Raw genomic sequence first — 25,338 nt, forward strand, 5'->3', positions numbered from 1 at the left:
TCTCTTGCAGAACATGGGAATTCCATTGTGGAAAAAAAATATGCTGGCCAAGAATGGCTTGTCTTGTCCAGATCTCCGGATCTGCCCTAGAAGAGGTTTCTGTCTGGTGAATTTTGCAAGTTCTAGCTTAGAACAGTGAATTTTTTTCCAGATAGATGTAACCATAGCAATTATCTAACCTAGAATGGATTATAGAGGAAGAATAACTCGATTAAGAGAAATGTAGAAAAGGGCTATTTAAAATTCAGGTACTGCATATGAAAATTACTGCATTTTCACTTTGATCTATTATTAATCCAATAGAGTCTTGGGAATACTTGAATTTGCCAGGCATACAGCAGCAATATACAACAAAAATACTAACAGCTACAGAAATAACTTCCACTACCTACGTTAAGATTTTAGCTTCATCTTTGTTGTATTTCCAGAGTGGTACACGCAAATCTAAACTGTGGTTTTTTGTTGTTGTTGTTTTATGTTTTTAATCCTTATGTTTCTCCCCACAGCCCTGATGCACCACAGCAACCATGTGGACAGCAGTCGTTGTTATCAGTGTGTCAAGTTCCTTGTAACTTTGGCTCAGAAGTAAGTCATGATACATACTGCAGAGTTCAACCTGACCTCTACCTTGGATCTCTGTGACCATTTAGGTTGCTGCTCTGACTACAGCTCTAGGTTGTGTTATTGGACTTCAAGTGGTGCTCAAAGGTCTTGGCGTTAAAGTTACAATATGAAGTGAAATCTTTTCTGAAGGTGGATTTCTTCCATCTCAGCTGACAATAGTTGTTTATAAAGGCAAGGTCAGCCACATGTATAAAGCACCATTCTACCATTACGATCAAAATATATGCAAGAAAACTGTCCCAGATTTTTGAAATGGTATGATTCCTAAATTCTTTGTTTAGAGCTTTCATAAGATCTGATGAAGTATAATTCTGAAATATATGAATCTGTGTACTAAACTACACTGTAAATTTTGCTGGACATTATCGCTCTTGCTAATTAAGTAATAACAGGGCTGTACAGTTTACGTCAGAGTTATCAATGATGTTCATACATAGAGAAGGCAGCAGCCCAGAGAAAGTTTGCCAGAATGCCTTGTTGCTGAATAATGAATATAATTTCAATTTCCAAGGTGCCCTACTGCAAAAGATTATTTCAAGGAGAATTCCCATCACTGGAGTTGGGCTGTGCAGTGGCTACAGAAAAAGGTAGTGTGGCTGTAAAATTATGGAGAAACTGATACATTTATTTATTTATTTTTGCGAGAAGGCTTACATAATTTGCATTCTCTATATAGGTCTTTGAGGTGCCTTTTAAAACAAAATGCAAGTTAACTTCATTTCTTACAAGGACCTTTTGAATGTGGCTAAATCTGCCTGTTTATCCTGACAGCTTCTACCCCAGACAATAATACGATGTTAGATGCATGAAATAATATTTTGCTGAGTAGTGTAAGCAGAATTAGTGGTATGCTTGCAATACAACACAACCTGTTACCACTTTGTGGGTGAAGCACAGTGAACTGATGGGCTCTGGGTGGTCCTACTGAGCCAGTGAAAATAGGCTCATGTAAACCCCAGTGGAATAGCTAAATTGCCACTCTGCAGCTGGCATCCAGTAACTTGCATGCATGTACAGTTACCACATATCCAAAATTGGTTACAGGGTTGCTGTTGAGGGGCAATAGTCCTTGAAACTGATCCCAGTTGCATTAGAAGTGCACATCTGGCAGTGCTCCAGGTCTCCATCTCTTTGCCAGAGTATTGAAGAACCTTGTTCCAGGCTTGTTTGTTCACCTGCTGGGACAAACAGGTTAGACTTTACAAAAGTAAAAGCAAAACTGATGAAATTTGATCTTGGCTTTTTATATAGATGTCTGAACATTATTGGGCTCCACAGAGTAACGTATCCAACGAAACATCAACTGCAAAAACCTTCCAGCGCACTATTTCGGCACAGGTATGTGGCACAGTCCTACGAGTGTCAAACTTGTTTTATTTTCTTGCCATATTCCTGTGTGCTTAAGGCCATTTTCCCCTTCCAAGCCTAAACTAACCCTTAAATTTTAGTACCTAACAACTACCTGTGGTCACTAAGCTATCTCAGTCCAATAGTTATATGGTATTAGAATCAACTTTAAAAAATAGTTATTAAATAAAGGTATCACTATGGCTCCTGACAGTGTCTCTTGAACAATGTATTTCCAACACAGGACACACTGGCCTATGCCACAGCCCTGCTGAATGAGAAAGATCAGTCTGGAAGCAGTAATGGGTCAGAAAGTAGTCCAGCCAACGAGAATGGGGAGAGACATCTGCAGCAGGTAACAATAAAATTAAAAAGTTTGTTTTCTACTATCTGATTCTCTGGACAACGTGCCCCTGGGTCTCAGGGTCAGAATTATCACTGAATGTGCATAATAGCTGTGTGTTGTGTAAGTAAATAACGTGCAATATCTTTTTTTATTTTTCCCCCCCACCCCTTGTGTGTATTGAAAGGGTTCAGAGTCTCCCATGATGATTGGTGAGCCTAAAAGTGACCTTGATGATGTTGACCCATAAAGGATACCTAAGAACACAAGAGCAGATCAACTCTAATATTTAATGCCTGGTACTTTTTGCAACTGGAGTCCCATTGCTTATGCCATTAGAAGAGTCTGGAAGAGAAATGGCTTTATTAAAATTGCTGGAGGAAAAATTTTCCCTGAAAACTAACAGCATTCTTCTGCCATGAAGGCTTCAGATGAATAAATGATCTAGAAAACTGCATCTTCACCTGCAGTATGCTTGTGACAGTCCAGACACCGAAAAGTTTGTCAAGAAGATTTTATCAAGTACACAAACGCTAGTGGTTGAATTTTTATGTGAACATTAAATGAGTGAATGTAAAACTGTTGCTTTTCTGTGATGCTGCAAAAAAAAATCTTTTGGTTTTTATACAGAAAAAAAAAACATTGCCCTTATGTATGGAGGGCAATTTTTAATCTTTCTGATAATACTGAATAGGAATATTCAAATTTCTGTAAAGATGTGTGATGACTTACATTTCATTGTAAAATATTAGTTAAAGAATCAGTTTACATAAAGACTTCTGTATTTAATATGTCTCCCTGCTAATTTGTAAAGCTCTTTATGAGAAGGTTTGGTAAACTTGCTCTAAGGACAGTGACTCCTTACGGAATGGTTTGGTGAAGGAATTCTGGAATAGGTTGTCTTTTCTGGTAACCTTCTGAAAACCACCAAAAATTGGGAAGAGCAATAAAAGAAACGTTTTGCTTTCTAGGTATGCGGGTGTTTATGAAAGGATGTTGGTGGATTTCAAAAAAAAATTAATGAGTAGTTTAAAAGAAAAAAAGCACTTTAACATGGAATTCTGTTGCAGTTTTACTCATTAAATTTTTTTAATCTTTGGAGACATATTAAATAAGATGTAGTCTCAATCATGTGATCTGCAATCACTTGCTTAATGCTTTGAAATTACTGAGAAAGTTGGTATTGGTTGTATATGATGAATAATTCCTTGAGTGAGTTGAGGACACTGTTGTGCAGATTTTAGCAGTTTTAACATGGGGAAAGAAAGATTTGGCTTTGTATTTTCACTTGACCAGGCAACATTTAAAATACCACAGCTCCTATTTGCTCACAACTGGAAACCAGTTGGGACGATTTGAGCAATTTTGTTTTCTGTGTCAAATGCATTTCTGGGTTTGGATGCTAGCTTCTTTTGTGCCAACTAACTCGTCATATTTTGTACATTTTGCGTTTGTCACATTTTCTGCACTGCTTTTGCCTTTATTTATGGATTCTGCCTTACTTTAAAAATTATATAAATAGACATGCACAGAAATGGGGGAGATCTCTAGGAGTGCCTGGGTACCTCCAGAATAGATAAATTTGCCAAGTTAAAGGCACAGACAGCCGAAAAGTGCCTTTTTTTTTTTCCTTCTTCTTCTTTTTACACACTGTTGCCGAAACAAGAAGTGGCAGCCAGCTTTTCACTGTTGTGCACCAATATTGAAATTTAGCAGTCATTTCACTGTCGGGAGTAAACATCTGCCTTCAGCTGTACGGCTTTATAACTTATTGTGGGTTAAGAGAACTGTTGTCACCAATTGCGCCTGCAAAGTAAGGGTGGCACTGGAGTGAATCTCACTTGTTTTTTCTCCAAACAATGTCTTCATGAACACATGGCAGAATTAGCATTTTATAAATGTTTCTGATAATGTGCTGGGACATTTTAAATGTGATGTTTTAAATTAATTACGAATAAATCATTTCTTAAGGATACTCCCTCTACCTTTTCCCCTCCCCACCAACTACCACCAAATACTTTGTAATGGATCATAAATCATCATGAGTAGTGGGTATGCAGCGGGGATGGTGATGGAAGGAGTGAGTCATGTTCTTATGGGTTGGCACCAATTGTCACTTCAGGTTCCTGTTATTTCCTATGGAAACAACATCCTCAATTCCTGCAGTTCCAAAGAAGCGTTGATGGGAGAGCTGCATCGGGATGGCTCATCACCACTGTATACTTGAAACCAATACAAACTTTTTCATAGTTCTGCTCATGCTTGTACAAAGTCAGTGGTTATAATTTGCAATAAGATGATACTTGGTCAATTATTTTTGGTTTCCAGCTGCTGTCATTTGAACCTGCTGAAGATTATTTTTTGGAAAATAGAGTTCAACAAAACTAGTTTTTGTGTAAATTGTGATGCATTTCTATGTTGTAATTTTTACTGCCAATCTTTTTGGATGAAAATGTTTTTATACAGCTTACAAAATGTTCGGTGAAGAGCAGCCACAGCCTGCCTGTGAGCCTCTGGGAAGATACTGTCCAGTTAATACACAGACATTTGGCACTGGAAAAATAGGCAGTCTTGATGAACAGTCTTGGGATTCCTGGTCAATGGAATAAAGTTATTCCTTTCACAGAAGGCTAGTGTAATCTTTAGCTTGTGCCTGTGCTCTGCTGTGTCGTGTTGATCCTCTTATCTGGAGCCCTCGCAGGCCTGACCTTTAGATACGCAGCGTGGCGAGGTTACCGCGCTCGCGGCCCCTCTCCGAGGCCAGCTGATCTCCCGGGATGGCCCTGAGGAGCGCCCTGCCGCCTCCCCCTGCTCCCGCGGCCTCGCGTTCCTCTGCTCCCAGTTCCTTCTATCGGATGCTGCTGTGCTTGCAGGCAGCACATCGGATAACGAGCGGTGCAGGAGCTCGAGGCTGGCACTGCTGCTGGAGCGCCCTGTGGAGGCAGCGCAGCCTTGCGCTCACCCCTGTCCTCAGGAGGGACACAGAGCCATAGTTTCCCTCTGGTAGCACCGCCATAGCCTCCCTGCTCATCTGTCCGCCCGCTTCTTCCGTAAGCAAACCTGGCCAAGTCCTGCTCTTCCACCTCTCGTGTGGCTGCCTCCTCCCTCTGCTCTAAGGACAGGGAATTATTTTCCACGTGCGCCCCAGCCTGCAGCCTCCATGGGCAGTGCCCGTCCTGTGAGATCGACCTGCAGCCACCTCACGCAGCTGTTCAGCACTTGCCCCACATCACTGTTGCTTTCTCCTAAATTATGCTACTGCTAGGTTTTAAGAGCTGTAGCACGTTGAGGCTTCCCCATCCATGGTCCCCAAAGCTTTATCCTGCCCTTCCCTTCCAGTTCCCCTTGTCACTGAGCAGTGGATGCTCCTGGCTTCTTCAGATTCCCTCAGCAGGCTCCGTGCTGTTGCTGGGCCCGAGGGAAGGGCGCGGGGCCGCAGCACACACAGGGCTCTCCAACAGTGCTGCCATCTTGGATGGTGCTGTTCCTGCTCAGGCCTGCGGCCTGTCCCTGCGCTGCTGCTGTCCTCATGCTTGGGCAGGTCGCGGCCGTGCGGTTAAGCGCAGTGAGGCGCACGTGAATGCGAGGCCCATCTCCTGCCTTCCCCTTGACTGGCCGCGTTTGGCCTCCGGGGGTTTTGCTCGTGTCCGCAGTGGAGCGGAAAGCGCTCCTCCTCTCCTATTCCTTCCACAGGAGTTCCTGGTCCTCCAGGTGTACCTTGCCATTTCCAAGCCGCGCTCCAGCGCAAGCACGAGTGATGGTTCTGCCGAGGCAGCGAGCGAGGGCTCCTCATGGTGGCACACTGTTCCGCTCCACATGGCTCGCAGAGCTGAGCGGGACGCAGGGGGGGATCAGCCTTCGTGCTGCACGGAGCAGCAGCCCTGGCGCAGGGGCGCGTGGCGTCGGGGACATGCTGCCTTCTGCCACAGGCCGCGGTGCAGCAGGCGGCAGGACCTTCCCCCTCGCCGGGAAGGGAGAAACGCCCAATGGGCGTTTTGGTAGGCTACAGGCTAAGACCTGGACACAAAAAAGGCCAAGCCTGACTGCCAGCCGGGACATCAGGCTTGATTTCTTCACCTGTCCTCACACAACAGCTTGCAGACTGCGAGTGGTGGTAGCAGGAGAGCCCCCGTAAAAGGGAGAAGGGTGGGAGCCGACTTGGACAGCTCTGGGTGCTCCCTGCCTTGTGCTGCTGCTCCCCGATGCTTCTCAAGTGTCTCCTGGAGCTTTGCCAGGTGAGCACCATTTCTCCCATCAGAGCTCACACACACACTAAGCCAGACCAGGGATCGGATCTACTGAGCACCAGTCCATGAACTTTATTTTAAAAAGACACTTATAAAATGTTTATTTATAAAAGTCCAAATAAATATTTAGGATACAAATGTTAAAAAAAGAAAAAAAAAAAGTATCATGAAAGCTTTTCCTTTTCTTTCATTGGGAAAATAAGAGAAGAAGAAAAAGAAATTACGGAGAAGCCCTGAGGGAACCATAGAAGCAATGTATAGCACCAGCAGACTTTGCACTTAACTTTGCACGTAGACACCACCACCACCACAGCCCTACTCACAAAGCAGCAGCTCATGCCAGGGCAATGCAAATTAAAACTCAACACTAAAGCAGCAAGTTCTCTAAACCAGGGACCCTACACTTGACTAAGAAGTAAAGGAGCCTCTTGGGGACATGACCGGGAGACTTGAAGACCCCCCCAGCCAACCCAACCGCAGCGAGCGCTGAGGTGGGTCGGCTGCTCTCCGAGGAGCAGCGGGGTGGGGAAGGACGGAGCGCGGCCGCCGCACTGCGCGTGCGTGGGCCCATGCCACCCGCGCGGGCATTGCCTCCTCCGCGCCGCAGCTCCTCTCCCTCACAGTGTCCCCACAGCCGGGGGTGCGGTGCAGCCAGGAGCTCCCTGCCCTAGTGCCGGCTCCGGCAGCAGACGGCCACGGCCGCGGGCGCTCGGCCGCCAGGGCCACTGGCCGCCACGCAGGTGTCGTCCACGGCGTAGGCACCCAAGGCCGCAGCGCCTGGCGAGTAGGCGTTGCAGCCCGTCAGCGTCCAGCCCTCATCACAGGACACCGTCACCTGGTGATGGGGGAAGACGCTGGGATCAGCGGGTCACCGAAGCGGCACTGGGGCTGCTGGTGCCCAGGCTGCCGCATCCATCCCTACCTTCTCCGCAGGGCCCAGCGGCGCCTGCTCCTTCACCCGGCACTCGAGGCCGGTGGCGGGGCAGCAGGAGGCATGTGAGGTGGTGGCGGCTGTCACCCCGGCACAGCGGTGGGTCCTGTTGCCTGTTCCCAGGACGGGGCGGCCACCGTCACCCAAAGCTGCCATGGTGTCCGAGTGGAAGCTGCATCCTGCCAACAGGAGAGCAGTCAGAGGTGGGCAGCCCAGCACGACCTCTTCCACAGGAGCCTGCGCTGTGCCCTGACGCTGCAAGGAGAAATGCACTGCAGGAGGAGGGGTAGTGCTGAGCTGATCTTCATAGCAAAGATCACTAGGTTTCAGAGTTAACCTCAGCACAGTTTTAGCAAACCATGTGTTCACCTCTCAAAATGAGACAGTAGAAAACAGGGACCACAGCACTGGGAACTGACCCTCCTCCATCTGCAAAGGTCCCGCCAAGTCAGGACATCCCCGCCAAGCCCCAGCCCCTCCAACCAGCACCCTCCTACCCATCGGGTCGCGCTCATCCACACGGCTCTTTCAGGGGGGAGTTTTTCTGAAGGAGGCTCCCTGATGGGGATCTTGGCACGCAGGACCTCCACCCCATGGCAGGGGGCTGTGAGCCCCGGCCGCGCAGCCTACCGGTGAGCACGTGGTCCTGCGTGGAGCACCCCACAGCCTCCCCGTCGCTGGCGTGGACCTGGCAGCCACCCGGGGGCCGTGTGCAGCACCGGGCCATGGCGTAAACACCACCGCCGCCAAAAGCACTGCGGGCCACACACTCCTTCACACCGTCCTTCTCCTGGCAGGGAGAGAGAGCGCTGGGGACGGACGGGGCGCACATAGCGGCGGGTGCCCGTCGGCTCGGCTGCCCCGCGCGGCCTCACCTCCACGCGCTCGCCCAGGCGGCGGCCACTGGGGGTGAAGCTGGAGCAGCTGAACATCTCCTCATGGCGGGCGCAGCGGGCGGTGGCGTGCCGGGAACCGCCGGAGCGGGCCGACCACACGGTGCGGCAGGACAGGCGCTCCTCTGCAACGGGGACGGCGTCAGGGCGCGAACAGCAGCTGGAGCACCGCGCTCGACCGCCCCACGGGGCTCGCAATGCCCCCTCTGTGCAGGACAGCCCCTCTCGAGGCCCCGCTGAGCGCCTCACCTGGCAGCGGCGCAGGGGGCAGGCGGGCCACGGCAGCGGGCGTGAGGAGCCGCTGCTCGGCCGGGAGCGGCGCCGCGTCCACCACGTCCTTGGCGGCAAAGCGCAGCAGGTGCTGGCGCAGCTCGGCCGGGCCCAGCGCGGGCTCGGCGCTCAGCACCACGGCGACGATGCCTGCGGGCGGCACGGGCGTCATGCCGTGAGCGCGGCCGCGTGCCCGGCCCCGCAGCCCAACCGCGCGCCCCGGGCGCCCTGCTCACCTGCCACGTGGGCAGCCGCCTGCGAGGTGCCACTCTGCGAGGTGAAGCAGGTGCTGCAGTCGCTGGAGGCGCCGATGATGTCGTCGCCTGGGGCAAAGACGTCCACGCAGCGGCCAAAGTTGGTGCCCAGTGAGCCCATGGAGGCTGGCTGGTCCTGGCTATTGGTCGCCCCCACTGTGATCACCTGTGGTGACAACACGCATGTGCATGAGGCCAAGGGATGTGGCATGGACTGCCAGCTCTGCCTGTGCCGCCCATTTCTCCAGCCAGGCAAACAGAGGCTGGAAGAGCCCTGCGGAAGGGCGGCAGCCCCTGGGCCTCGGCTCCCATACCTCCGGCTCCGAGGCTGGCGAGTAGAGGCAGGCGTCATCCTTGTAGTTGCCAGCAGCAGCGATCAGCACGACCCCAGCCGCGGCCAGACGCCGGCAGCCGGCATTGAGGACACGGCTGTAGGCACCGGCAAAGGGCAGCAGGGCGACGGGCGGCACAGACGGCCGGGCCTCCCGCGAGGCGTTGATGAACTCCAGGCCTGGTGAGAGACAGGAGCATCAGGGAGAAGAGCCGGTGGGATGGGGTGACGCCTCCTTGCAGCACCGCCGCTCACCGAGGAGGGTCCCGCTGATGGTGCCCTTGCCCTGGCAGTTGAGCACCCGGAGGCTGCGGACGTTGGCGCCCTTGGCCACGCCGGCGTCACGCCCACTCACCACCCCGGCCAAGTGGGTGCCATGGCTGTCGCACTTGCTGGCCTGGTGGATGGAGACACACTCGGACACCCTGTCTCCTCGCACAGCGTCTTTGGGAGAAGTGCGGTCAGGGAAAGTTGGTGCAAGGGGCAGGTGACCGGCCGGTCTTCTCCAGCACCATGGAGAAATCCGGATCTGCCCGTACCTGCCGATGGAAACGGGTGCCGTCCTCTTCGGGGACACTCTCGAAGTCGGTCACTAGCACCCTGCCCTCGATCTCCCGGTGGGTGCTCTGCACGCCCGTGTCCAGCAGGTAGATCTCCACCAGCTCCCCCTTATCTGCCGGAGGTGCCATCAGCAGGAAAGGCAGTCAGGACTGTGGTCCTCCCCAAACAATCTTTGCACTGCCAACTCCTCCCCATAGCCACCTGGCCCTGAGGAGGACATTGCTCCATCTCCCCATGGTCTGGAGACGGGCTCAGCGCACATTTCCCCCATCCCTGCGCTTACTGGGAGGGCTGTAGGCGCCTGCCTTGGCCAGCGCTGGCACGATCCTTCCCAGGTTCCAGGGGATGCTCTGGGCAAACACGTATGAGTCCTCCTCAACATACTCCACGTGTGGCAGCTTCAGCGCCTACAGGAAGACCAACCTGTGCAACATGCCCCCATAGTGCTGGGGGCCCTCACACCATGGCTTGCTGGACCTCCTGCAACCAGCCAGCTTCTGCAGTGCCCCCCGTGCCCACCCGGCCCAGGACTCCAGCAAGGCACATCAATGGGCTGCGCTCGCAGCAAAAACACAGGTCCGCAGCACACGGTGTCCCCAAGGAGCAAGCTCCAGCCCTGCCGCTCACAGTAAATCTCGGCCTTTGCAGAACTGGGCCACCAGCAGCCACCAGCTGGGCCGCAGCTGGATCCCCACAGGGATGTGCCAGGCTGGGCCGCTTGGCTCATGCAGCGGGTCGGAAGCGCGCAACCGGTGTCACAGCCGCGGCCTCGGGGAAGCCCGGTGCCAAATCCATGTCTCCCAGAGGATTTTGTCACCCTGCAGGTGTTTGCTCCAAGGGAACCCCAGGCTCCCTCACACTCCTCTGACCAGAGGCCAGGAGCTGGCCCTTGGGAGGTGGATTAAACAAACAACAAACATAAAATCACATGCAGGCAGTTATGCAATAATCCATGGAGAAAGTTTCTTCTTTCCCTGCCGGGAAGACTGAATTGTGTCCAGAAACATGCAGTTTTGGAAACAGGGCAAAAAAAAAAAAAAACACCAAGAGGCTAGAAGGGTCTTTTGCAAGCGGAAAAGCTCCTGTTCCCGGTGGGTCTTGACAGCCACGCTCAGGCTGGGACCGCCACCCCCAAAGCAGCCCCGGATGCTGTCACCCGTACCCGTGTCAAGCTCAGCGCCCCGTACCATGTCCAGCACGTCGCTGCTCATCTTCACCACGAAGGCGGGGAGCAGGTGGTGGAAGACGTGCAGCACCTCGGTGAGGTAGCCGCGGCGGGCGGCGCGGGCCTGCAGCTGCCGCACGGTGCCCTCCAGCTGCGCCGCGCTGCTGCCGGCCCGCAGCACCACCATGTAGCGCCCAGGCAGCCGCCACGCCGCCTGCAGGGACACAGCAACCCGTGGTCAGCGCAGACACCCTCGAGGTGCCGGGACCCCCCGGCCCAGCCCGCTCCTCACCTTGGCGGAGCGCTGGAAGGCGCCGGGCGCCGTCGGGGCGGCCGCGGGCACGGCCAGCGCCTCGTCGGCGCGGCTCAGGGCGCGCACCAGCTCCTCGGCCACCTCCGTGGCCGCCGCCGCCCGCGCCGCCGCCAGCGCGGCCGCCAGCGCCAGCACCCAGGGCGCCATGGACCCCCCGGCCCGACGGGGCGCCCCGGGGCGCCGAACCGAGCGCGGAGCCGCCAGCGCGGAGCCCCCGCGCCGCGCCCGGAGAGGCCGGAGCGCCCCGGAGCTGCGGGGCCGCAGGAGCGCGGAGCTGCCCGGAGCGCGGAGCCGCCTCGGAACCGCCTCGGAGCGCGGAGCTGTCCGAATCACGGAGCCTCCTTGCAACCGCCCCGGAGCACGGAGCCTCCTTGGAGCTGCCCGGAGCGCGGAGCCGCCTCGGAACCGCTTCGGAGCGCCGAGTTGCCCGGAGCGCGGAGCCGCCTCGGAATCTCCCTGGAGCGCGGAGCTGTCCGAACCACGGAGCCTCCTTGGAACCGCCCCGGAGCGCGGAGCCTGCTCGGAACCGCCCTGGACCCCGGCGCCTCCCGGAGCGCGGAGCCTCCTCGGACCGTGGAGCTGCCGGGACCGCGGAGCCTCTCGCCCCGCAGCGCAGCACGAGTGGGGCGGCCGCGGCGCACGGAGCGTCCCCCCCGCGGCCCCCCGCCCCCGCGGCCCGGCGCGATCACGCCACCGCCGCGGCCATCGGACCACCGACCCGGTTAAACATTAACGGCGCGCGGAGCAGCGCGGAGCAGCGCGGCCGGGGGCACCGGCAGCCGCGGCGGGAGGAGGACGCCCAGTGGCTCTGATCCGAGCTGCCTCTTTCTGACCACTTAGCATGAAATCTGCCCCAAATTTCCGTGCGTTGCTGGGGGTCCTGGCAAGTGAAACACTGACAGTGAAGGGCTGTTCACAGGAGGGACTGAAATCTTTTATGTCTCCCTTATTGGCTTATTGCAGAGGCGAATTTTCATCAAGGCACATTTTAATCTAATCCTGTTTACACATTTTTTACAGACTCGTCACACATTGCAATTTTATTTTTTTTTCCCCAACTGACATGGTTGCTCCTTTCTGGTTGCTCTCATGCAATTTCTCCACAGGTCTCATCCGCCGAGCCCTTAGGGGTGGTGTCTGTGACAGGACTACAACGCTGGGACTGCCAGTACCCATGTCCTGCCCTTGCTTCCCTGCCGATGCCCTTGCTGGTGGCCTTGCTGATGGCCTTGGTGATGCCCTTGCTGCCGTCCTTGCTGTCCTTTGCCAAGGTCACCCCCTCCGTGCCTCAGTTTCCCAGGGGAAACTGTCATCCTTGGAGCCACTAGTTGGTCCAGAAGCTCCTCAGTGCAAGGGCAGCCCCGTAGGCTGGGGTTTATATGTTCTGTGCATAAATGAGTCCACCTGCGCCCATTTGTGCCACAGGAATCAGCCGGGATCGGCTGCAAGCGGCGAATGAGAAGCGGCACAAGCTTGCGCCTCGCGCCGGCAGCTGCTCGCTGGAGCTTTATTAAACCCATTTGTTAGAAGGATGGAGGCAGAGGCAGCTCACACGTGACGCCGGCCATGGGGCTGACCTGAGCACAGCCAGGCTCTGCCGTCAGCGCCAGGTCACTGCAGCGAGATGACGGGCGCCAGCGCCCGGCTCCACTCGCTCCCCGTCCCCGGGGCACGAAGCGGAGCGTGAAGCGAGCGGGGAAGGACGTGGGGAAGGACAGAGCTGGCAGCGTGGGGACTCATCCTGCTCCGTCTCCTTGCAGATGATCCCTTTCCCTTTCAGCGAGGCACCGAGGATGCCAGGAGACCTGGCAGCACTGACGCCCTCCTGGCCACCTTGGGCCCCCGAGCCACAGAGGTGACCCCAGAGCAAAGGGAGCAGCCGCCAAGAGCACAGGCTCCGGCACATGGGGTATCCAGGGGTGGCGCTGGGGTATCTGTGCAGGATGGAGCCCCTTGGGGAGGGGAAAGGTGCAAGCAAAAGAGCAGCAGTCACCAGTGCATGGGAAACGGCCTGAAAAGCTGCTGCTGTTGGTGAACAGGGAAGGGAAATAAAAGTTCATCTGCACTGGAGCTGCTGGGAAGGCTCTCCCATCGCGCCCTAACAGGCACCGTTGCTTCTCTGCACCAGCCGGGAATCGAACCCGGGTCGCAAGAATGGGAATCTTGCATGATACCACTACACCACTGGTGCTGTGAGTGTGCAGGGCTCAGCGCAGGCCCAGGGACCCTGCACGTGGCTCTCCCAGCTGTTCTGTGAGTTGTGGCCCAGCTGCATCAGCCCCTGCAGCCCCATTTGCTGAGAGCGGCTCCTGCAAGAGGCGGCAGCGCAGCCAAATGGGGCCAGGCTGTGCCCGTCTCGCAGGCACCGAGCCTGGGGGAAGCAGCGCGTGGGAGAGGTGAGAAATCTCAGTGCTACTGCAGCGATGGGGAGGCTGCCGCGAGGGCTCAGCCCCCACGAGACACCAGTGAGTCCCTGCTGCCACCAGCGGCTTGAGCTGGACGTGCCACGGGACCCCAGTGATTCTCCCATGGGAAACTGGCTTTTCCCACTAGGAAACAGCAGCTTGGGAAAAGCGAGGCCGCTGAGCGCTCATGTAGGGGTGAAGCTGGTACAAAAACGCAGCACCCTGAGTGGCGGAGGAGGGCGCTGGGTCCCTCCTGCACCGAGGACAAAACTCGGCCGTGTGTACCCCCACACACGGGTGCCAGCAGGAGGGAGCTTCGCCCCCATGGGGAAGCCACCGCACGGTCTGGCCTCATCCCGGGAGCAAGTGGCGCCGTCGAGCCCCTAATTTCATGCAGGAATGTCCCGCTCCTTGCAATGTTTAACTGCCACGTGGTTGCATGCTGCCTGCGGCCAGCAAAACCCTCCAAATCCCCCCACCACCATGGCAGAGACACGAAAGACGTCTCCTGTCCCCAGAGCAGGTTTAATTCCCTGGAGATCTTTGGTGTCGGTGCAGGGAGAGGCTTTGCCCCAGTCCCCGCCGCCAGCAGCGCATCAAGCAGCTCAGGGCCGGCGCTGCCATCGCTCTGCCCAGCACCTTGCGCTTCCATCTCCTGGCCCGGCACATCCTGGTGAAACAGATGTTTCCAGGTGGTCCGTGGGGCGGCAGGGTTGCCTCCAGTCCTGCACTGTCCTCAGCACAGCCGTGCTGGGCTGCTACTCCTCCGGCTCGAATTGGAGCTCGCCGTCGGCCGCCAGCGCGTCCCAGCCCTCCTGTAGGCCGTAGTAGAGGTCGTTGCGCCCCGTGCCCGGGCTGCCGGGCGCTGAGTCCGCTGGCGACGGCCCGTCCAGCTCCTCGGGGAAGGCAGCGAGCGGCGCCGCGGGGCTGCGGGAGACGGGCGCAGCGGTGACGGGCGCAGCAGTGCCGGGCAGGCGCTGTTTTGGGTTCCCCGTGGCAGGTTTACAGTAAACGCAGCGGGGCGGCGCTGTGTTTTGCCCATGACATTGCTGCCTGGTTTCACCCCTGCTGCCTCCTCCTGTGCTGCAGGAGTGGCCAAGAATGAGCCAAAATTCATTTATTAATTTCATGGCACGTGGTTGGGGGGGCTCACGGCTGTGTGTGTGAGCATGGAGAGACGCTGGCCTGGGCACTCTCCTCCAAGAGGCTTTTGGAGGAAGGAGGGCACGAAGCTCCTCCTGCCACGGGAGTTAAGCCAGATTTAACATTGCTTGTGCTCCTGAAAACACACAAAACTAAAGTCACTTTGTCAAGAAAGGTAATTGCCCCCCACGCCCAGCACATGCCACACCAGAGTTATTGCCACTTGCAAAGTGCTGTCAGGACCGCCCGGATGACCCCCTCGGCGTTCCCGGCTATCCCGCTGGCATTCCTGTGCGCCATTTGGGAGGTGTCAGGGAATGCAGCCTGGTTGGGTGCTCAAGGGCAGGTCCCACCGGGCAGATGGGACTCATGCCGGAGGGATGCTGCTTGCGCTTCTAAAACGTGCTCGGAAGCGATCCGTCCTGCCGCCGCGGGCTCAGGCTGAGAGCCGCCCGCGGGCAGGGCCGCCACCTCCTCACGTCCCTCTGCCGCTCCCTCTGCTGTCACCTACCTGCTGCCGGTGGCCATCACCCCTGGGGCCGCCCGGTTCTGGGGGGCCACGGCGCCGCTCGGCCGCTCGGGGTGCACCTCGGCGGCCGCCTGCCGCTGCGCCTGCTCGTAGGTGGGCAGGCTCTTCTCGTAGGCGCTGGGCTCCTCGCGGTGCCCGGCGGGAGCCTGCAGGCTGCAGGGGGATGGGGCATGGTGTGGGGCTCCGGTCCCCAATGCTTCAGCCCTGTCATCCCCTCTCCTGCGCCCCACGGCCGCCCAGGAGTACCTGGCCATGGCACAAAGCTGGGGGTGCACAGGCTTTGAAGCAATAGCCGTGTCCCTCGGGCCACCCCGTGCATGGGTGAGAGCACCCACCAGTGCCCCCCACGTACCGCTGCTTCCCCGGCTTCTCCCCCGGTGCCAACAGCGGCGCGGCAGGACGGGGAGCCAGGAACTGCTCCGTCTCTGAGTCAGCGGGGACAAAGGTGATCTGGGGGCAGAAGAAAGGCAGAGCCGGGGGTGGCAGCACAGGGGGTCCCGGTGGCCTCAGCGCGAGTCCCGTTGCTGCAGGTGCCTCCCGCCTGCGCGTTGTGCTCAGATATGTTTTTTTCAGGAGGGGAATCAATGGAGGATTAAGGGAAGCACCACACAGTGCCCACTGTCTGCAGAGCAACCTGGGGAGAAAAGGAGTCTTTTCTGCCAGACCGGCTTCCCGGGAGAAGGGACGTGTGACAGGCAATGTCCTCTGCCAAGGAGACCTGCCAGCGAGGACCCAAAAAATCCCCGAGCGCTGTGCGCCCCATGTGGACACAAAGCTGCCAAAGGGACACTTTACCCCCAGTCTTTCTTTCCATGTATCCCCCCCGCCCCAAGTGCAGCTCCACCCCAGGTCACCTTGGAAAGAGGGAGGATTCCCATGGGAGAGCGGTGAAAGCAAGCGGGTTTCCTTGCGTTCGTTCCCTAACACTTGCAGGGAAGGTGCTGAGGAGTCCCCAGAGGGCCCTACCTTGGGGTAGCACTGGCACATGCTCCAGGTGATGCCCACGGCCACGAGCAGGATGCCCAAGGTGCAGAAGGTGACATAGATGTGGGGCTTGTCCACACTCATGATGAAGAGCCCCGTCATCACCAGGAAGAAGCCCAGAATGATGAAGCCGTAGCGAAAAGTCTTCTCCTCGGCCATGGGCGCGGGTACGGGGAGCGCTGCTCGCCACAGCGGCAGGGCTGCGTGCTGAGCTCGCCCGCAGGGCACGGCGAGGGGAGGTTTCTGCGGGCTGCCCGCTCCTGCACGGGGCTGAGCCAGCCGGTTTTTAACGGGTTTGTAATGAATGCAAACAAGCCGCCGAAATTCCCAGCCCGGCGGAGCCGCCCGGCACGCGCCCAGATCACCTTCCCTGGAGGCACGAGCGGCAGCGGAGCGGGGGAGGCACAACAGGACAGCTACCGAGCCTTTGTGGGCCACCCTGCAAAACCCCGGGCTGCTGCTTCCCCGGCCAGAACTCCTGCACACGGGACAGGTTGGACCCGCCAGGGAGGGAAGGGGATTTGCAGCCAGGGCGCGTCTGCTCCAAGCTCCCTCCCTGGGGGCTCATCCCGAGCTCTCAGGACACTGCCGAGGGCAACTGGGACAAGTGAAGCTGAAGGCCTGGAGACTCCAGAAGGGACCTGTGGCCCAAGGCAATCCTTGAGGCCTGGGGCTCTTTTATAGCTTTCTGGGTCCCCGCGCGCATCCCCAGCCCCCAAAGAAGCAGGGTGATCCCAGTCCCTTCCCACTCTCCTCCTGCAGCAGTCCTGGGTTCATGGACACTGCCAAGGTGCGCCGGGGTGCAAACCCTCCCCGCGGCGCATCCTGCACCCCTGCCAGAGGGAAGGGCCCCCCAGAGAGCGCGTGGCGCGACACGATGGCAGCGAGCCAGGACGGGCTGGGCACTGAGGCCAACGTGTTTATTGCAGGCAGACAGGGAGCTGCGCAGCTCAGGGAGTGCCCTTCACGGGACCCCGTCCAACGCGGCAAACACATGCGGGCAACACGCAGCACAGGCAGCAGCACTGAGCATCCGGGGACAGGGTGAAGCGAGGTGCGGGAAGGCAATATTTGGGGACACCAAAGCGGGGACGGGGAGCACGTTAAGCAGGTGGAGGGGCTGACAGGGACATGGGTAACAGCGGGACCGCGGGTGTTGGGCAGGCCCCTCTGCCCCACGCCGGTGCTTTTTGTCTTCACGGCGAGGTGAAAAGCAGTGAGGGGAGCAAACACAGGGGCAGCCACACTCCACATCCCTCCACGCCCTCCTCTCCCGCCAAAGCCACCCGCACAGCCCCTCTATGTCCCCGAGTCCAGAGCTGGGTGCGACGGCCGGTTCCCCCGTACCGCTGCACGCCGCCCTGCAGCCCCGGGCTGCAGCAGCAAGCAAGACAGGGCCACTTCACCACAGCTTCTGCTCTCCCCCGTGCTGGCAGCCGGTGGCAGAGGGACTACGAGGCAGCACACGGCACCCTGCGGCGGTGCCGCCCTCGCCTCAGAGGCCGCCGGCGCTGATGTGCTCGTAGCTGGGGGGCGGCGTGGCCCGCACCTCGCTGAGGCGCCCGCAGCCCGGCCAGGGCGGGCTGGTGCGGCACAGGGCGCCGTCCGAGGAGCTGCGCCGGCGCCCGCCCTGCCAGCGCCCTTCGGCCTCGTCGGCGTCGTTGTCCCGCGCAGCGCGGTAGCACGGCGGCGTGGCCTCCTCCTTGCGCGACGGCGGCCGCACGTAGACCAGGGCGCCGGGGGCCGGCCGGCAGCTCAGGGCCTCCTCGTAGCTGGGGATGGCGCTGGCGTCCCAGCCGCTGCAAGGCAAACGCGAGGGAGCTGAGACCAAGCTCGGACCCATTGCCGGTCCCGAGCATCCTGCAACACCTCGCCGGGCCACCCCGGACCTTCCCCTCCCTGCAGGACCTGGGGAACTGCAGCAAACCCCTCGGTGCTCCCACTCAGGATCCCACTCCCATGTCCTCAGAGGGGCTCCAAAACCCCAAGGGAACCCAACTATGCCATCCACCCCGGCAGGTTTTTTATGTTTTCCAACTTCCTCTAAGCCTGACTTTTCCCCAGAGTCTGATTTATTCTAGAGCCAAGATCTCTGCTGTGACCCCATAGTGCTGCACCAGTGGCTCTCTGTTCAGAGCATCCGCTGAAACAAAATAATTTTTAATTAAGAAGTGGGAATAAATCTCTGCAACTCACACAGGGAGACTCTGATTAAATGAGCAATAGTACCACTCAGGGTCATGTAAGGGGTCTTCCCAAGCGTGCAAGCAGGAATTTGAAAGGCTCCTTCCAACTCCCTTTCCATTCTACTTAATGCCAATCTTATGACTATTTTCTCTTCATTAAAAAAAAAAAGTACATTTTGCTCCCATTAAAGATAACATGTAATGAGACAACACTGCTGGGCTTTCCCTAATGCAACAACATGAGCTACCTCCAGCACGGCAGAGTCACTACACTCTTACTCTGCCCTTCACCGTGCCAAAGATTGGGATTGTCTGCAGGGGATGGTGGTGCCTCCATCAGGTACAGCACCGTGTGGGACAGCTGGGCTGGACGAACCAGCAACACCAAAGCTAAGAGGTACGTGAGGGGTCCTTGGTGCACAAAGTGGCTGGGAACCCACCTCAAGGGGCAAATTTAACTATATACTCAACTAAATATCAGTGGTCATAGACACCCTGGAAAGCAATGACACCTTAATATAAAAGATACTGTGTTGCTCACTGAGGGAACAGGCCCGGGAGGAGCTGCTAGAGTATGATCACCAGTACCATCAGTAGAGGTGACCCTATAACCTCTCTCACAAGCTGATCAAGCTCTTAAAAACTGTTGACTTTCATTAGTGACTTCTCCAGGATCTCAGGGCTTCTCAACTCAGAGGCTGCTGGCTCTTTTCCAGCCTAGATTTATTTCTGGCTCCTTTCCCCGGCCCAATGCCTGTGCGGGCAGGGACTAACCTGCAGTTCCATTTCTCAAGGGGCTCCGCGGTGAAGTACTGGAGGTCCCTGGGGAAGTGGTACTGGTAGCGTCGGGACACCACCCTGGCATTGGCCTTCACGGACCACAGCAGCCCGAAGAGGAGCAGGATGCCGCCGATGCCGCAGCAGAAGAAGCTGACGGAGCGGAGCAGCGCGTTGGACGAGGAGGAGCTGGGCATCATGTGGGCTTCCCGGGGAGGCACCAGCTGAGTCCCGCTGCTGGCCACGGCGCCCATCTCCCCATCGCTCCACCAGGCGAAGCACAACGTCCCCGTCACCAGCAGCACGGCCCCGGTGATGGTCACCCCATAGCGGAAAGAGGAAGCCACCATTCTTCACAGAGAGGCCTCGTGCCAGAGAGCTGAGGCGAGACAATCATGAGAGAGCCCACGACCTGCAATACAAAAAGTGGACTGGGCTTGAGAGGGACAATGGCTTCCATGGAAAAAAAACTCCCTGAGAAGAAAACTGCTAAGCTAGGAGCTCCCTATGGGTTAGAGGCTTCAGTGTCATCTTCAACTATTTATCACCAACTGATCTCTGCTGTCAAAGAGGGCATTTCCACTCTCAAATGGAAACCACACTGGTGCCTCTGGAAGGACCCATGTGCAGCGCCAAGACTGTTTGGACCCGCAAACTTTCCAGTAGCCTCACAAAAATGTCCTCATTTCAAAGAAATCACCCCGCGCTGCTCTGCAGGCAAGGTGAGAACTGCAGGCAGCGTAGCTGCACAGGCAGCTCCGGGGACTGGCATCCTGCTTGTCTCTGAGTTTGATTTCATGCTGCCTCCCAAACCTGGAAAGCCACCAGCTGGGTTTACAATCAAAGCAAAGCTTATGAGAGAGGATAGAGAAAAGGACATAAATCTGAGATGTCATCGCTTCCAAATCAGCTTCCAAATTAGCAGGGCGCTTGTTTCCTCCTCTGAGACTGGATGCGAATCAGTCCTGCAGTGGCAGTAGGTGTCTGGCATCGCTGCTCAGAAGCCCACAGAGACTGGGGCTGCGCTGCTTCTTGCTTTCTCAGGGAAAAGAGCCGAGCAGCCTCTCTGGAAGTCAGGGAGCTGCTGGACCGCTCAGCCACTGGCAACCAGGGCACCTTCCCTAGGGATTGCTCCAAAGACACTGGGGGAGGTGGGACCCATGGGAGTGCTGTGATAGAGCCCACAGCAGCTGAGCTCCCCTGTGAGACCAAGCTCAGGCAAGGCACTGTGTGGGAATTAATCTGCATCTCCTTTAAAGTCAGGAATCTTCTGGAGATGAGCTAAACCCTCTCACGGAAAGCCAGACGGCTCCTCTTGGTAGCAAAGGAGCCATTTCGAAGGCTCTGTGCGTTCACCTGTGGTCGTGTCCCAGCTCTCCAGCAAGGTGTCCAGGCAGTTCAGCACCTAGGAAAGCCTGCAGCATCTAAACCTGGCAGCAGCTACTCACCTAGACATGCAGGGTAACAGCTGCTCAGTTTGCCTACTGCCCCATTTGCTGGGGTGGCCCCGGCACCGCGGCCAGGGAGGTAAATCGCTCCCTGCCATCAGCCAGGGACTCAATGTGAGTTTGAGACACACACCCACCTCCTGCCCCCAGCTTTGCTCTCACCCAGGAAAAGGAAAAACTAAAACCGACACAGACAGATTATCGTTTGGAATGTGTCTTCTATTGCCCCAAGGTGAAGGACCTCTGAACTTGGTCTTTCTGCTGTGCGGCTTTGGAGCTCTGCATCAACAGCCTGTTGAGGTATCTGAAGCCTTTATTGACCTAGCTGTTGTGTCCCATCTCAAGAAACCCCAGAAGAGAAGAGGGTCCAGGTTATGGTGAAAGCAGGGCTCCACGGCCAGAAGGCCAGAAACGCCACTGTGGTAATTGGTGAAGCTCCAGCGCTCACTCCCTTGCCCCAGGGCGGCGGCAGGGAAGAAGGGCTTCGCTCTGAGCAGCCGCTTCGAGGCTTGGTTTTTTGTTCAATGTTTTTTTTTTTCTCCCCAGTAACATACAACATCATCTTGAAGACAGTCCCCAAAGCGCTCTGCCTAGCATAGGAAGAAAGCCCGTTGAGAGGTGTTCTGAATAAAGCCAGGCAAGATGCTGCTTGAGGCTGCCCAAGCCTCCCGCTGTCTGCAGGGCTGGGACTGACTTCCCAGGTCACTGCCGCTGGCAGATGCCCCGGCTCTGGGAGACCCTGCTGGTCCCTTATCCAAATCAGCCTTTTCCACACTGCTCTCTCCACTCCAGCAAACAGCAGGCATTTATTCCGAGGCCATTGGATGCCCTACCATGAACCAACCGCTGCCAGCGGCAGGAGTGACATCCCTTCAGGGACATCCCTACTGCTCGAGCCCTGCTCACTGCCCAGCAAGGCAATGAGAGCCCAGGTCCCTCTTCTGCCTGGCACTTACTGGGGAAAGAAAGAAAGGCTCCAAGTGAGACATCTACATAGGCGATACATAAAAGCGATGAACTGTTTAGAGGGCTTCCTGAGGTCCTTGCTTGTCGTCTTGGAGCTCCCCCTGCACAGCGTTGATATGAAGTCATTTTTCATGTTCCAAATGAGCTCCCCAGCTCTTCAAAACCCCAGCTGCACACTGCGCCTCTTTATCCTGAGATCTGCAAGGGAAGAGCCACCGCTAAGTAGGGAGCCCAGTAGACAGAGCCCAAGAGTTCGAGATGAATCCAGTGCTATCAAGGCCGGGTAAAATTATGTTATTTCAAGCAGCTGTTTATCAGATGGGCCCACGAAATGGAAATCCAAATTACTTTGTAGTGAAAGAAAGACCATGCGATCTAATCTGCATTTAATGAAGAAATACAATAAGAAGTGAGATTTATGAAACTTGCAGGAAGGCTGCAAGACTCGGCGTCCTGATAACCCGCCGTGTCTTTCATCTCGAGGTCACGAGCTCGGCTCCCCCGGCGGGCTGGGCTGCTGCCAGCTGTCCTCACCATCAGCCCCAAAGTCACCGACAGGGAAGGACTTGGGGTTTCCTCCCTGCAGCGAGGCTGAGCTTCCCTTCAGACAGAGGGGACACGTTTGGGTGCTCCCTTCGGAACAGCAGTGGGGGAAAGGATTTCGGAGACCTTGTGGAGATGCTATCAGAGATGAACATCCTCCAATGCACCACCAAGCTCTGCAAGGAGGCACTGGCAGAGAAGGGGGCACACATGGGTTTTCAGAGCAGTAGGTGCTCAGGAGAGCCCAAGAGGACACTACTGACTGCTGGATGCCATTGCTGTTAAGAACATAGCATTCTCCAGGAAAAACTGCAGCCAGTGTAGGTAGAAAAAAAAAAGAAGACAAAACAACGCAAAACAATGTGTGGCAGCTCTCTCTATCAAATTCTATGGAAAATACAGGTCCCCCTGAACTGAAAACCTGCACTGAAATGGCACCGAACGTTGAAACGTTCAGATCTTGCAGTCAGCTGAAGTGTCTGCAGTTTCCTCAGGAAGGTCCATGGCCAAGAGATGCAGAGCCTAGCGCTGGTAGCTGGTCCTGGTCAGGGAGGACACGGCTGTCACTGCTGTGGGGCGATGTCTGAGGTGGTCCCAATATCCCAGTCATCCTTTCGCCATCAGTGCAGCCTCCTCAGAAGCCCAAGAAATGGTCCAGAACTAGCGCATCCTTCCCAGTAGTTGCTCCCCATGCACAAGAGCAGCAGAGCGGTGCTCAGGCTTGCAGCCAAGCAGCTGCAGGGAAGGGGAGACCCTCTGCAGGATTTGCACCGTCCAGCAGGAGGGAACTTGGGCTGCGCGCGCTGAACCAACCCGCGAGCCGAGCGCGCGCTTGGGCCCGCAGCGCCGCGCGCCTCTGCGGCAGAGCCCCGCGAGCGGCAGCGAGGGGAGGCCGGCGGCGAGGCGAGCGGAGCCGGCGGGTTGACGGCTCCAGACAAGGAAATCGCCCTCCCTGATGAAGCCGGCGCCGCGCGGAGTGCTGCACTAAGAGCTTCTCCCCGCACAGCGCTCTGGCTCCGCGGGGGCGGCTCCTGCGGGCGGCAGTGCGACAGCACCCGCTGCCGCCAGCCCTCCTCAGCTAGGACAGCTCTGCTGAGCATCTCCTAGGAGGCCTTCAAGCGTGCAGGGAGCCTCCCAAAGTGCCAACCGCTGGAAAAAGCTCCCGGCAGCACCGAGCAGGAGGCACGAGGCCGTGGCAGGGGGCAACCGCTGCTGTTCTGGCGCGCTCCGGGCTCTGTCCCACGAGCACCAGTGCCTCAAGTCGCCTCCCGAGCAGTTCCAGCCTCTGGAGGCTCCTCCCGCCTCCACTCAAACACACATCTCCGCCTGCCAATACGCTCCGACGTTTCGCTCTGCCCCGTCTCTCCCTTGACCTGCTTCGGAGCAGTTTTTACGGGCAAAAAGGCTTTGCATGTTGCGTGTACAAACAGACAGGAGTGTGAGCAGTGTGCACAGCCCCGGGAAGGTGCTGAGAATAGCACTCCCCATATAAAGTGATGCAGATGGTGATTCATAGGGGCTACGAAGCTCAGAAAAACAATCTTTCTCAGAGGCACAAGAAATGAGAAGAGTTTTGAATCTCTCCCATCTTCCCAGCAAGTGGAAAACCACCTCCACAACCCGTCCTTCCACTGCTGCCACCGGAGACTTTCACCACACGCAAACACACCAAGAGGAGTGTGGGGAGGGAACGGGCCGAGGCGCGAGGGTATAATTAAAAAGATTCCACCCTGCCTTTGTTTGGATTTACTGTTGCTGTTGTGGTTGGGACTATTCATCCTCGCGAGCTTTTTGGTCCCCCTCCAAAGCCAAGCAACAAGCTTTCCAAGCCCCGGCACTCTTCAAACGCGGGCTCGGGGGGGACCAGCGCTGGCGCAGGGAGACGCGCGGGGCTCTTGCCAAGGCTCCCACCCCCGGGCACGCTCGGGGAGGCAGAGGAGCGGCCGGCTCGGGGCTCCGCGAGGGGACGGGGCTCGCCGGGCTCCCGGCCCGGAGCGCGCCCGGCGCCGCCGCCTCCGCCCGCCGGGACTCGACGCTCGGGCTCGGTCCGGAGCGGCCCCCGCGGGGCTGCTCCCCCCAGCCCGCACCGCCCCCGCGCCCGCCCCGCGCCCCGCGCCCGGCCCGCACTCACCGGCCCCTCCGCGGGCGAACGGCGGCTGCGGCGCAGCCCGGCCCCGCGGCGAGGGCGGCCCCGGGCGGGCGGCGCCGGGGGCGGGCAGGGCGCCCCGCTCCGCTTCGGGCCCGCCCCGCCGGGGCGCCCCGCTCCGCTCCGCTTCCGCTCGGTTCGGTTCGGTTCCGCCCCGCCGGGGCGCCCCGTTCCGCTTCGGTCTCGTCCCGTCGGGGCGCCCCGCTCCGATTCAGTCCCGCCGAGGTTCCCGGCTCCGCTGCCCTCCCGCCGGGACGTCCCGGCTGTTCCCGTGCTTCGGGCCCCCCAAAACAGCAAGCTCAGAGTCCACAAGAACCCCCCACCCTCGCACTTCGTTCTCCCGATTTCGGAGGCAGCGCCGCACTCTGAGCGCGGGGCCTTCGGTGCCCGGACAGGGAGGTCCACGTGGGCTCCCGTGCAAGTGTTTGGGGTTTCTTTCCAGCCGGTGTTCAATAAATTTGGGCTGCATCTCGGAGCGACTGGTGAGCACAGAGCCTGCTCACACCGAGTGCGGGAGTCAGCGAGGGGAGCCGGGACCAGCCTGGGAGGGAGAGCCCCGAGCTGGAGCAGAGGGGCGGCTGTGCTGGAGCTGGGACACCCTGCACCCTGCAGTGGGTCACCCACTGGGAGATCTCTGCCCTTGCCTTACTCTGGGCTCTCTGCACCTTGCTGCCTCTGCACCTGGCATTGCTATGCCAGATCTATGTGCATTTTAAGCAAACAGAGGCTGTTCCAATCTAAGGGTTGGGATGATCTGTGTGACCGACACCAAGATTTCTGCACGCCTCCTCCTCATACAGGTGAGAGGCAGCTTGTGTTAGCAGCTGCCATGCTGCTGGGTGCTGTTGCTGGGCCCTCTCCAAGCTCTGTGGCACTGCCCCCGAGCCCCAGCTGCGCTCAGCTCTTGGGTTAAACCATTGCCGCACTGCAGT

The 25,338-nt window shown here is 57.5% G+C and overlaps 4 protein-coding genes and 1 non-coding gene across 6 annotated transcripts in view; 1 reads left to right on the forward strand and 4 right to left on the reverse strand.

The window, feature by feature from the left end:
- USP24 (ubiquitin specific peptidase 24) overlaps positions 1 to 2,777 on the forward strand; it is a 61,124-nt gene extending 58,347 nt beyond the window's left edge. For both annotated transcript variants that reach the window (XM_088522430.1, XM_088522429.1), the window contains 5 exons: positions 507 to 585; positions 1,136 to 1,211; positions 1,876 to 1,962; positions 2,216 to 2,326; positions 2,502 to 2,777. In XM_088522430.1, coding sequence (XP_088378556.1) covers positions 507 to 585; positions 1,136 to 1,211; positions 1,876 to 1,962; positions 2,216 to 2,326; positions 2,502 to 2,564 — 416 coding nt within the window. In that variant the 3' untranslated portion in view covers positions 2,565 to 2,777. The remainder of the gene's footprint in view (positions 1 to 506; positions 586 to 1,135; positions 1,212 to 1,875; positions 1,963 to 2,215; positions 2,327 to 2,501) is intronic.
- A 4,451-nt stretch (positions 2,778 to 7,228) lies between these two features.
- Positions 7,229 to 11,489, reverse strand: PCSK9 (proprotein convertase subtilisin/kexin type 9). The gene is made up of 12 exons (XM_088522485.1): positions 11,259 to 11,489; positions 10,989 to 11,180; positions 10,085 to 10,208; positions 9,780 to 9,913; positions 9,496 to 9,637; positions 9,224 to 9,420; positions 8,892 to 9,075; positions 8,635 to 8,805; positions 8,368 to 8,510; positions 8,123 to 8,282; positions 7,484 to 7,671; positions 7,229 to 7,396 (listed from the first exon to the last, which is right to left on the reverse strand). The coding sequence occupies exons 1-12, from the start codon at positions 11,424 to 11,426 to the stop codon at positions 7,229 to 7,231; spliced, it is 1,971 nt and encodes a 656-aa protein (XP_088378611.1). The 5' UTR covers positions 11,427 to 11,489.
- A 1,910-nt stretch (positions 11,490 to 13,399) lies between these two features.
- Positions 13,400 to 13,470, reverse strand: TRNAG-CCC (transfer RNA glycine (anticodon CCC)). The gene has a single exon. It is a non-coding gene; the product is annotated as a tRNA-Gly (tRNA).
- Positions 13,471 to 14,442: 972 nt separating this feature from the next.
- Positions 14,443 to 16,507, reverse strand: BSND (barttin CLCNK type accessory subunit beta). The gene is made up of 4 exons (XM_088522486.1): positions 16,323 to 16,507; positions 15,709 to 15,806; positions 15,339 to 15,509; positions 14,443 to 14,611 (listed from the first exon to the last, which is right to left on the reverse strand). Exons 1-4 carry the CDS (start codon positions 16,497 to 16,499, stop codon positions 14,443 to 14,445), a joined length of 615 nt encoding a protein of 204 aa, XP_088378612.1. The 5' UTR covers positions 16,500 to 16,507.
- Positions 16,508 to 17,824: 1,317 nt separating this feature from the next.
- Positions 17,825 to 24,454, reverse strand: TMEM61 (transmembrane protein 61). The gene is made up of 3 exons (XM_088522396.1): positions 24,392 to 24,454; positions 19,301 to 19,715; positions 17,825 to 18,139 (listed from the first exon to the last, which is right to left on the reverse strand). The coding sequence occupies exons 2-3, from the start codon at positions 19,651 to 19,653 to the stop codon at positions 17,836 to 17,838; spliced, it is 657 nt and encodes a 218-aa protein (XP_088378522.1). The 5' UTR covers positions 19,654 to 19,715; positions 24,392 to 24,454; the 3' UTR covers positions 17,825 to 17,835.
- Positions 24,455 to 25,338: the final 884 nt, after the last annotated feature.

The sequence above is a fragment of the Tinamus guttatus genome, unplaced genomic scaffold, assembly GCF_059628265.1.
Source record: "Tinamus guttatus ecotype Peru unplaced genomic scaffold, ASM5962826v1 Tinamus_guttatus_pri_ptg000153l, whole genome shotgun sequence".
In the NCBI taxonomy this organism is placed as follows: domain Eukaryota; kingdom Metazoa; phylum Chordata; class Aves; order Tinamiformes; family Tinamidae; genus Tinamus; species Tinamus guttatus.